This window comes from Lissotriton helveticus, chromosome 12 (assembly GCF_964261635.1).
Source record: "Lissotriton helveticus chromosome 12, aLisHel1.1, whole genome shotgun sequence".
NCBI classification, from domain to species: Eukaryota; Metazoa; Chordata; class Amphibia; order Caudata; family Salamandridae; genus Lissotriton; species Lissotriton helveticus.
Genome location: NC_136073.1, coordinates 836,386,368 through 836,398,726, shown reverse-complemented (window position 1 = coordinate 836,398,726; position 12,359 = coordinate 836,386,368). Strand labels below are relative to the sequence as shown.

At 43.5% G+C, this 12,359-nt stretch overlaps 1 protein-coding gene across 1 annotated transcript in view; it reads left to right on the top strand.

Moving 5' to 3' along the window:
* The window catches only part of ADAMTS10 (ADAM metallopeptidase with thrombospondin type 1 motif 10), a 283,135-nt gene that overhangs the window by 154,405 nt on the left and 116,371 nt on the right, over positions 1–12,359 (top strand). The window contains exons 6-7 of the mRNA XM_078668321.1: positions 8,027–8,110; positions 11,071–11,216. Coding sequence (XP_078524447.1) covers positions 8,027–8,110; positions 11,071–11,216 — 230 coding nt within the window. The remainder of the gene's footprint in view (positions 1–8,026; positions 8,111–11,070; positions 11,217–12,359) is intronic.

Sequence of the window (12,359 nt, the reverse complement as noted above, 5' to 3'; positions counted from 1 at the left end):
CCCCTCCCCCCATGACCGGAAGTGACATCACAGGGGGACCACTGGTCCCCCCCAACCACTAGACTGCTCAGGGTCTGTGCCATCCTATGGCACTAAGGGTGGCCGCCCTCGTAGGTGGCCACCTTTGGTGTCCCGGGGCAGCCAATCAGAAACATGAGATATCTAACGTAAGTGCGCATATCAGACCAATACTTTCAAACCGTTCCGCATCCTTTAATAACCACGGAAATCAGCTCACCTCCACAAAGCTAGATGGGACCACAACATTAGCCTAACACAAATAGGCCCTCCAATGACTCCTAGCAGGAGAACACCCCAGGAAGGCATGTCTCCAGTCAACGCACATTAGCAAAAATCAGACATGCGACAGAGGCAAATTCCCACTACTCCCCTTCCAATCGATTTGCTAATACCAGTAATGTTCGGGTAAATGCCCAAGAAAAGGGTACGAGTACAAACAAGCATTCATAAAACCAATATAAATCCTGATGGCTGATTGTTAATATGCGAACATTGGAATCAGCAACTAATGTGGCCCAACAACATGAAAGTAGCATTCTCTGCCCACCCCAGTCCATTTACAACTCAATGAGTGCTAACACCATATAGAGAAGGCTTGCACGAGGCAATACAACCTCACGTGCAGGAGACCAACCAGCCTGCACAACCCAAGAATCACTATCCTCAAATAGTTATCAGGAAGTCTCTCAAGGCGATAAAGACCAAGACCGAAAACAAAAGTCTAGCCTGCCCACTCCAGATCCCCCCCCTGCCACCCTTTGTTAAACTTCCCATTTCTAAAATTCTAAAAGTGGATTCATTAGACCTGGGCAAGGCTATTACGAGCACCTATTAAGTTCCTAAACATGGTCTTGGTATTCACAACCTGTTCGATGAAATATGACTTCTTGACAACACAGTCACTATACTAGACTAAATACTCCTCCTGTACTACAGAATATTCCACTGAAGCAGAGAATCCTAGAGAGGTATTAAAATAGTCGTATTACACTTAGCAGGATTAACTCTGCTAAGTTTTAGTATTATTTAACACCCTGAATAAATGTCAAGTGGGAAACACTGTCCAAGTCTTCACCATGCACCTCCAGCCTAAACCCAGCCTCTTCAGGAGGTTAAAGGATATGTGGTGGAGTTTAATATAGCTTGGCGTAGTTTGCGAAGTAGCGCTACGCGAAGCTACGCAAAGTGCACTTCGCACTACGCGAGATACGCATAGCACTACGCGAACTGCGTAGTACCCTGTTCGCACTGTGCATAATGCCGTTTTGAATGATTGCACAGTGCGGACAAGCATTCGGCACTGTGCAATCATTCAAAACGGCATCTTGCACAGTGTAAGCTGTAGTATTTTGCCGCTCGAGTAGATTTTTACTCGAGCGGCTGCTTTCTCAACGCAGACTGGTAGTTTCTCATAGCGAGCGGTCGCGATAGGGAACCTGACCTCCCCGCGTTGAGAATCTTGCCGGGAGGTTTATTTTCCACACTCGCGATCAGCAACTTAATGTTGCTGATCGTGAACGAGGAAAAAGTCTTGCCGGGATGTCATTTTGCTTGCTCGCGGTTGCCGACTTGACGTTGAGGACCGCGAGCAAGCAAAAATGACCGCTGCACTACGCTATGCTAGTTTGCACTGTGCTACGAGCAGTGCACTTAGTGCAAAGTAGCGCAAACTTTGCAAACTACACGAGCGTAGCGTAGTGCTTTACCCAAGATTAGTTTAATATTGTTTCTACATCAGTGCCAGTAAGGGTAGGATATGTCATGTACCCAGAGAAGCTGCTAGCGGGACACCCTCATCAAGTTAACCAATGTCTTTGACAGATCTGCACGCATCAAAAAGAAGTAACCAAAACCATTGATCAAAGCTCCTTATAGATACAACTCTGAGCTCTCCAAAATGAAAATGACAGACCACAGTCTGGGACAGTACAGAGTTCTTCAATACTGACATCAACAAGGAATGGCGCAGCATATACACCCACACCAGAGGATACAATTAATCTGCAAGGAGAGCAAAATCACTGAACGACTCTCACTTTGCTTAAAAAGTCAATCAATTGAATGGAATAAGCAACTTTTGTCCCTGATGGACTGGAATCCTGGAGACACTCCGCTTGCACAATTTTCACTTTGCAAGAATCCACTGTCATGCATGACTAGAAATCCTCAGCTCCAAATCTTACTGCTGCATATGTATGTAAACTGTACAGCACAAACCTATTGCAAAGCAAGGGATGCTGCGCACAATGAGATTTGGGCTGTTTAGTGCTGAAGAAGAGGGAGATGTTGTAGTGCAAGAGAGGATGCAGCTACACACAAAATGAGAAACAAACAAGAGTGGATGAGTGCTAGGAGAGGTACAAAGGGAGGGTCTGGCAGCTTAGGAAGGGGCAGAGGTGTGGGAGGCAAGCTGTTTAAATATATATAGAGGTGTATTATAGAAGGAGGCCTGTGGATATGGACTGAAATGACATAGCATTAGAATGCCTGGAATCTCTGCATTGACTTCCTGATTTCCATTCTATGGATGCTCCACTGGAGGTCCTGTTTGTTGCCAGCTAGGGCGGGTTACCAGAACATTATAATAATTAAGCTTTAACTGCTACCTAGGGCACCACCATTATCAGGCTTAAATTGCAAGGTGCTAGGGATGTTATGGATATTGCAAACCATATCTGGTCCAGCACCTTCTGTGCAGTACATGCCCAATGTCAAGTATCAAGTAACTGTTCACAAAGTTTGAATACTAAATCCGTTTTCAAGTGGGCATGCAGTGGTTCCATCCTTCTAAAAAAGCAAAGCACTGCGGACACCAATTAGTGACCCATTTCAGTTATTTCCTACTACACAAACTTTCTAGGAATTCAGATAACCGAACACTGTCTTGAATATATGGTAGCGTAACCTAATCGCTAACCACCATTCAGGATTTGGCCTACAGAGAAGACTGGACTCTGCATAAGCAGATATCAGGGAGAATTACTCATGCACCTCATGCACCTAGTTTAAGCTTGAAATCTCTTTACTCTGTGACACCCTTGACCAAGACATAATACTTGAATGACTAAGAAGGTTTGTGTGAGGTTCAGGTACTCCATGATTCCTTCAAAGCTGTAGTCCGTTTATTAAAATTGGCCATTTGAACTCTCCAGCAAATGTCATGTGCAATGCCCCACACATTCTTCTTTAACCTATGCTGCATAATATTGACCACCATACCAAGCGAGGAGGCGTGGTAGTACACATAAAGATCTCAATAATTCTTAATTCTTTGCACCGCAAAAAAACCTCGATCATGGTGCTTAATCTATAGGCAATGAATGGACAATATAAAGATCATAAAAATCAATCATGAAATGTCAGAAAAGCGTACATTGGTAAAAACTGCTGAAGATAAATGATGGCATACTCTGATCTGGCTTGTAAGATAAAAGAAGATATCTTGACTAGCAGTCTGCATTGCGCCAACCAAAAGTCAAGTGTTTAAAGTAGAGATAAAGCCCTCAGGGTATAGGGCCCCTGGCTCTAGAAGGTTCTCAGTCCATACTTGGGTGTCCAGGCAAATCACCCATTCGTTAGGAAACACTACAAAAGTATCTGTTCAAACAAGCCAAAAACACTAGGCTTGAACTATGGAACTCAGCAGCTGAGGTAAGTATCCTGGTTGGACCCTGCTGGACACATCGTGGTGGCTTTCCTTTCTTTACGAATGACCAGCCTGGGGCCCAATCTTATAATTATTAGTAGGATACATGGAATTTTTTGTTAGGGTTGGAGCCCTTTGAGGTCTCCGCACAAACCAGACATTTTAGCAGGCTAACGCGCCTACAATCACTTCATTTTTTGATATGATGCGATTAAAGCTGCATCTTACTATACATCTTCCATTTCAGGGTGGTTTGATTTTTAACACCACCTTCCTAAATAAATAAAAGCATTAATTTGATCACTAATCACCCCAAGATTCAGGTAAATAAAGTTTGCACAATTTGGCTTGACCAGGACTACCAAATAAAGCACAGCCTGTTTCAACTGTTAACCAAATTTTGACTTGACCAGGACTACCTAATCAAGCACAGCCTGTTTCAACTGTTAACCAAAATTCACACCTTCTACACCCTGGATATTCACAGATCGCTCCTTCTCCCATGAGCAACACCTCTCTGTTACTTAAGGCACACCCTCTACGGTTGTATGGCATTACAACGCGGGCTTTTACCCCGCATGCCATTACAACGCGGGGATTACAACGAAAGTCGTTACAACGACTTTCGCTGGAGGGCGCTGGATAGTGGAATAGTTTCATTTTCTATTCCAACTCCAGTAGGGAAGGTGTTGGGTAGAAATTTAAACTGTTCCCTATCCAACAGCGCCCTCCAGCGAAAGTCGTTGTAACGACTTTTCAACAGCGCCCTCCAGCGAAAGTCGTTGTAACGACTTTTGTTGTAATCCCTGCGTTGTAATGGCAGTGCGGGGTAATCCCCGCATTGTCATGGCTGTTCACCCCCTCTACTTAACATAACTTTCACACTATTTACACACTTGATGCACATTGTAAGTATTACAAATAGCCTTGCATAAGCCAAAATACAATATGTTTGGATCTGTCTAAAACAAATAAAAGAAATATTAGGAACACTGTCATATTAATGATATTCATTGGGATATGTTTGTTTTTACAAGTACAAAATGTTTAGTATTCATGTCTCAATAGAGATTGAGTCACTTGAGTTTGTCATAAGACATAATGTCCTTGCCCTAGTTTTCCTGGAACCTGGGTAGTGATGAATAACATCTTTCTATTTTTTAATCAAACAAATGTACTTATTTCCTTGGTGTTCAAACTCAAAATGCTGTTGTTTTTTTGTACTGCTGACTTCATCAAACATATGACAAGCCTTGAGTCTGGTTTTCGATTTACTTCATCACAATCTTTGAGGCGTCACAGAAGGAATAACAAGCAGAAATATAATATAGTTTGATATCTTTGAGCAGTACTCCATTCCTTTGACTTGTCTTTGACCTTCATAGCTGCCACATGAGACATTCCAACTCACTTGCTCAAAATCACTAGTCCTGATGATGACTCTGATACTTATCATTGGGCTGAAACATCAACACATTCAAATAGGCTAGAGAAAGATTATTTCTGAGATAGCGGACTGGTTGTCCTGGTTGAGCTCCTACTGTTAAATTAATCCTTGTATACAAACATTTCTTTTACATGTATGAGTGTCATCAATGAGCACTACATGTTCAGTAATTGTTTTGAAATGTATAATTAAATGATTTATCATATATCTTCAAACAGTTCATGGGCTTGCTGTTGTGAATGCGTCTGTAAATGACAATTTAATTGCTTACACTTAATGAATAGGTTCTGTATTATGGATCATGTTAAATCAACTCTGACTATTTTCAAGCAAATATGTTGATTGCCATCACAATATTTTGGAAAGACATTTAATAGTCATCTAAAGTTCAATGTGTGAGTTGCTTTGTGAAACCTTTAGGAGCCACTGATTCACATAGGTATATTGGGTAGCCACTCTTTGAAATATTCTCCATTAATACCTAGGTATGTTTTACATACACTATTCCCCTCTATCCAAGCTGTTCAGAATTATGGAGTGATGCCTTTACTAAACCTTGCAGGGTTTCCCCTGGACAGTTCTATCTCTTGATATCAAGGTGCACAAACTAAAATAAGGGATTACATCTGCTATCAGTTTCCCAAGGGCAAATATTCAAGTTTTTCCTCTGTTCAACCCGTTGTCCCCAATCAAACTCCCCCGGGTAGAACCGCACATTGGATCAAAACTAGCCCTGGCATCTAAAAGTAAGTATTGGTTTTAGAAATCTGAATGAGGTTCTTCATTATTCTTTGTAGTACTTTTGTGGGTTCAGCAACCCCGTAGGTTCTCATCACAGGACCAGATAAAGACATCTTATAGCAAAGTCCCATGCACCGAACCACCCCCTTTTCGTCGATATATTGAATTAGAGATGGGTAACAGTGAGTAATGGGGATGTTTTTCACCCAGAGGTTCTGAGTGATGTGATATATAGATAATGACAGTGGAGCTTGAGTTATCTGTGATGTCACTCAGAACCCTGAGGTGAAAAACATCCCATTATTTATTCTTATTTGTGTTTAATTTTATCATCTGCATGGCCCACCCATATCATCTGCCTATTCTTCCAACTGCTGCGCAATGGGCAGATGAGTACTTGAGGAGCTGATATAACATGGGGTCTACTTTATGTCCAAAATCTTACTTTTTTTAAACCTGCCACCACCCAATGTGCCTTCCATCTCTTCCTCGTCCTCCTAGCAGAAAGCCAGTGCCACACTCACAAGTTGTCAGCAAACCTTGTCCGGTAAGCCACGAATTTCTTTTTGACGTATCAACAGTAGGAGACACCTTTTCTCAACTATTACTACATCATTGCAGTAAATACTAGATTTAGAATCTAGAATTTTTGAGAGAGGCTTCTAGTTGAAGCCATACGTTATGTTATGTTAGTTCGACTTGTATAGCGCAACAGCTGCCTCAGCGAAGAGGCGTCCTGGTGCTTACTACAGGCAGTCAGCAAGAAAATGAGCCTAAACCCAAGGGAAGAGATGAGTTTTTATTGCCTTCATAAAAATCAAGTAGTTATCCAGACTGCAAATGTGGAGGGGGAGAGAATTCCAAAGCTTAGCCGCTAGATAGCGGAAAGATCGTCCTCCCGCACGTAGACGTTTTACCCGTGGAACCAGAGCCAAGCATGACCCCATAGAGCGCAGATGGCGCAAGGGTATGTAAGGTACCAACACGTCAGCAAAATGCAAGGGGATGAGAACTTTCAGGTTTTGAAGGCCATGGAAAGAGCTTTAAATTCTATGCGCTTGGCCACCGGCAGCCAGTGTAATCGTCGGATTACCCCCTAAATGGGGCGTCTTATCTGGTGACCCAAAAGGGCTCTGGCAGCAGCATTTTGGATCCTTTGTAGGCGCATGACCTCAGCTTTATTCACACCTAAAAAAAGTAAATTAGCATAGTCAAGCCTTGACAGTATGGCCGTCTGAACAATCAGTTGTCTGGTGGACTGGCTAAAATAGCCCAAAAGGGGTTTCAGTCCCCGAAAGAGGCGGCAACACGTGCCTGCAATTTTCTTAGTGTAGTCCTGAAAACTGAGGGTTGAATCCATCCATTCCCCTAGGTTTTTCACCATCAACTTAGGGGTGGGTGCGCTCCCTAGGGTATTAGGCCACCAGTTCTCACTCCAAAGCTTGATGTTTACATAACATTAGTAGGAAATATTAACTTGCTTTTTGTGTACTGCTTTTTATATAATGTGAGCTTGTCCATGCAAGGTTCAAGAAATTGGCTGTGCCAACTTATTCTTATGTACATTTGTCTTGTGTGGAGAGTTATAAATATAGTGTGAATCCAGCCCTCCTGGACCTAAGTACGATACCCATGGTATACTAGTTATATCCCACAGTTTAACTCTGTAGATAAAAGGTGCTACCAGTGTCAACATTATTGGTACTTAAGGGGTGATTTAGAGCTTTGCATACATTGTACTACATGAAAGTCCAGTCCACCAAACTGTCGGTACACCCTCCTTATTTAGAAGGTCATCCATTTTTTTGCTTTTCAATAACAAACCCTGCTTTTGGTAATTTGTTTTTGAAAAACAAAACGTCTGTAATGGTTGGATAGACGGACGTCAAAACAAGTGGCGGTTCCTGCCAAGAAACCGAGATCACCACTGGCCAAGCTGTGATCTCTAAATCTGGTGGGCAGTAGTCCATCGGGTTGGTGATGGACGCTGTACCATCCACCAAACTCTAGATCTGGCGCCCTTAGTTTATTGTCTTCAAAGGTTACAGTCAACTCAACCATCAATCTTGCCACAAATGACAGGCTTGTGGGGGCTCTTTAATTATGTGCTTAGTGGAATTGATTTAGGATTCATTTTTAAGACTGGTCTTTTTTTGTTTCCTGGAGGTCAGGTTGCCAAACTTTTCCAGGACTCGAGTCTCGGGAATATTGTCAACATCTTAGTCACCCGCCTGATTCTGCTGACGGAAGATCAGGTAAGAAAGTATTCAAAATGAGCTGGGATTTAATTGCTTTAGCATGATAGTGTGATAAACCACTGCATGTCTTCTGATCAACTGAGCACTGAGGTCATGAATATCTCCACATCTTTTGCTGATTGGCATCTTATGATGCATAACTTGCTTCTGACTCATGTCTGTCTGCTGTCAATGTTCAGTACTGTGTCTCCTCACAAATTTTCTGGCCAAGTGACCAAAATAGATTAGTGTTGCTCCCCCGCCCAACCCGCTCCACCAACTTTAAACAATTAGATGAACAAAGATTCATGGTCTGAGCAACTGAACTATGAAATACTTTTCCATTCAGGTTTGGCGTGGCCACAATACAAATTAATAACACGTGAGATCTGCTATTACCAATGTCTAAAGGCATTTAATAAAGCATACAAAAAACTCCTGTGTGCATAATCATTTTCTATTGTTTTTTTATCCACGCATAAACATGTTAATCACAGCTGTTAGGAAAAGTTTCCGCAAACATTTTTTAGCCTTCATATCTTATTGTTTTAAATCAGACATCATGAACGTTTATGTTCCTTGTCCTACCAATCAGGGCCGGACTGGCCATAGCGGGCACAGGGCATTCCACGCATAAACATGTTAATCACAGCTGTTAGGAAAAGTTTCCGCAAACTTTTTTTTAGCCTTCATATCTTATTGTTTTAAATCAGACATCGTGAACGTTTATGTTCCTTGTCCTACCAATCAGGGCCGGACTGGCCATAGCGGGCACAGGGCATTCCCCTGCTGGGCCGGAGGGGTGGGGGCTGGTTTTGTGCTAGTGGGGGCCGCTTTTCTTACCGGGGGCCGGTGCTGCAAATCGGCCCCCTATAAGAAAAGCAGGAGCGGTGCTTTTTGCTAGCCGCCGCCCCCTTTTCCCCCTACTCCCCCACTCCCAGGGCCGGAGGAGCAGCAACCTGCCTTGGCTGGTTGCTGTTCCCAGTCTGGCCCTGCTACCAATAAACATATTTCACCCAAGGTAAAAGTATGATTCTGCATCAACGGCAGATGACTTCAATGGGCACGGCATCCCTATATGTCAGAGCCAATATCAAGAACCCCCTCCCCCCATGGCAAAACTGCTACATCTGTGAGTGCAAAAACACTCCCTCACAGACCTCAGAGTAGGCACATTCTATCATTCCCTAATTGTAGAATTTACTAAAACATATGACTCTGCTTGTCACCCGTATGTATCCGGCGGTAAGAGTACTAATTTAAGTTACCATGGGACGTTCAATAGGAAAAGGTAAATAATCCGGACATGAAGCCAGAAATCCCTTGAACCCAGAGGTTGTTCTGCAGGTTTGAGTGATGGATGATGTATAAAGGCTTAGATCAGGAGGCAGAATGAGCAACTCTCCAGCTTGAGAGTTTTTACTTAGTAGAAAAGATAATCAATTACGGCTTCATCGGGGAGTTGGGTGATTTAGTTGAAGATGTTGCTTTAGGAGTGTCACAGTTGTTTCTTTTTTGAGCGGGTTTACTGTGGTTTTGGCAGCATTTCTAGGTTTCTCTTGACAGCACAGCTTCCTGAAGGATGTATAGTTTCCAATTCTTTGAAATATAGAGAGAATGGTCTTTGGCTCCATCCAGAGGAGTATTACTCCCTCGTCTCATGCTCTTGGCTGTTTGTTGCATCATTCCTTCTTCTAGAAAGTACTATCATTGATATGCATGAGAGACTATTTACACCTCAAATGTATACTCTGTCATCAAATTGTCATTTTTAAGACCTAATTTATATCTTGGCAATATGTATACTCATTGCAGCGGCGACAGAGTATGCTTACCGCCAAAATAAAGGTCCTCCAGCCAAATTTAAAAGTGGGCAAACCATAGGTTTAATCACAGTAGGGACTACTCTGCCTCCACCAGGATTAAACCCCTCCAACAGCCCTGTGGAGTAAGGTCTAATTCTACCCACTGAATTTAGATGTACAAAGTTAGAGGTCAGTTTTCACCGCCCGTCACAGCCAGGAAAATACTGCCAACCCCCAATACACAAGGCCAAAAGACATCCGCAGCAGGGATTGGTGACCTACGGTGGATTGGACACAGGGTATCTCCTGCTGCACACAGCAGAAGGCCAGATAGAAAGGGTTAGCTTACGATGGTGGGTTGGTTTGCAGGGAATGGCCACAGTTCACACCCTGGTGCCAACCCCAGCAGAAGGAGTTACCCACCTGCAGTGGGGTGGTGTGCAGAGATGGTCAGCTAACTCAGGCTCTGTTGCAGTGTGCAGTGGGAAATGACCCCCTGTGGCATGTTGGGTGCAGGACCTGATTACAACATTGAGACAACTTTCGACACACAAAAACATTGTGCAACCGTCAAAATCTTCAGATCTGAACCAGACGGAAATCCTTGGGTAGCTTTATATCTATATGTATCCATTGCCCACTTCTGTGTAATAAAAACATGTAGGAGCAGATGATGTAAGAACTTATTGTCTGTGAATGACATGCTACAAAACTATTTTAACCGCTTCCGTGCGGCGCGAATTCCCCGCCCATGCTGACTCCGCCTTGCGCGGGCGGAGTCATGACGGAACGGTTCCGTCATGAGCACAGCTCAACCGACGCTCATGACGGAACCGTTCCGTCATGAGCATGGAAGGGGTTAACATACAATTGTATATTTCTGGGTATCCCGAAAAAACATATGCCTGTTGTATTTAGCTCCATGGAAGTAATTACTACATAACACTTTAAGATGGAGCTCCTGAAAGAGTCTTGCAATTGTATGGTAATGAAATGTATGAAGAATGTTAATCTAGGCTGATAAATATGAGTGTTGTACATAGAATGTAAACACTAGTAGACTTGTCAAATTCCCACATGCTCAGACTATGATGAAAGCCATATTTAGTTTAATATTGGTTTCAGGGCTTGAGCCGAAATGCTGTGCTGTGATAACTGTCTTTGTTTTTTCAGCCCACTTTGGAGATTAGCCACCATGCTGGGAAGTCTCTGGACAGCTTCTGCAAGTGGCAGAAATCCATTGTTAATCGGAACGGGAATGGAAACGCCATCCCGGAGAATGGGATTGCCAACCACGACACAGCAGTACTCATTACCAGGTGGGGTTAATAGGGCACCACAGAATGGATGAATGTACAAGTACCATGTTTTAATTATATGGGGTAAACAAACAGCTTGCACACATGCTGGTGCATGCTGGTGTTTGATCTACATTGTTTATTACATCTCCCAAATATGGCTTCAGGGACATTGTTTTGGAAGAACTCCATTGTCCTTCCTAACCCATTAGCAGATTTTAGGAAGGTAGGATCCTTCTAGCATGGTTACTCCCACTTTTTGCTGGTGTCAGTATGTTTTTCTACTAGTCTGACTGGGACCCTGCTAATCAGGACCCCAGCTACTGTGCTTCCTCCCTAACTTTGACTATGGTAAATACTTCTGCACATCCACAATTGGCTACTGGTGTACCCTTGTAAGTCCCTAGTATATGGTACTAAGGTACCCAGGGCATAGGTACACCAGGAGTCTCCCATGGGCTGCAGCATATATTGTGCCACCCATGAGAGACCACTCACACTGTGACTACAGTCCTGCCATTGCAACCTGTGTGAGTATGTGCTTTCACTTCTCACTGCAGATATAAGTTTCCATATATGTGAAGTCTCTACACTTAAAACCTATAAGTCACCCTATGGCAGGCTTTTCAGTCCTGAAGACAGGGTGCTTGGTTACAAGTGTGATGGTGCCCCTGCATGAACAGGACACCCCTACAAACCCCAGAGTCGATTCTCCAGGCTTTGTAAGTGCGGTCAGCCATTTTAATACATATAGTTGACATCAGTTATTACGAGATGTCTAACTATATAGTGGCTGCACCGAACCCAGTCATGTTTGGTATCAAACATGTTGTAATCCTACCCCCAACACTGATTCCAGTGTTGGAAGTATGAACCCACGAACTGGAGGGCTCTCTTGGGGTACACTCCTGTACTCCCGGTAACAGCCTTTCAGGGTCTGACAGCAAGCTAGTGCTGCTGTAGATTACAGACACGACTCTGCTTTCCTGATGCTGAGCCAAGCTCGAGCAGGAGAAGGCAGATCAATAGGTTTCCTGTTGCAGGGAGGTGTGACCACCTCCCAGACAGGACTTAGTGTATTGAGCTGGGGTGGGGGTGCTTGCCAACTCCACCACACTGCTTTGGTGCCCTCCTTGCCTACTCCAGTAGGAACTAGTTCTGGGA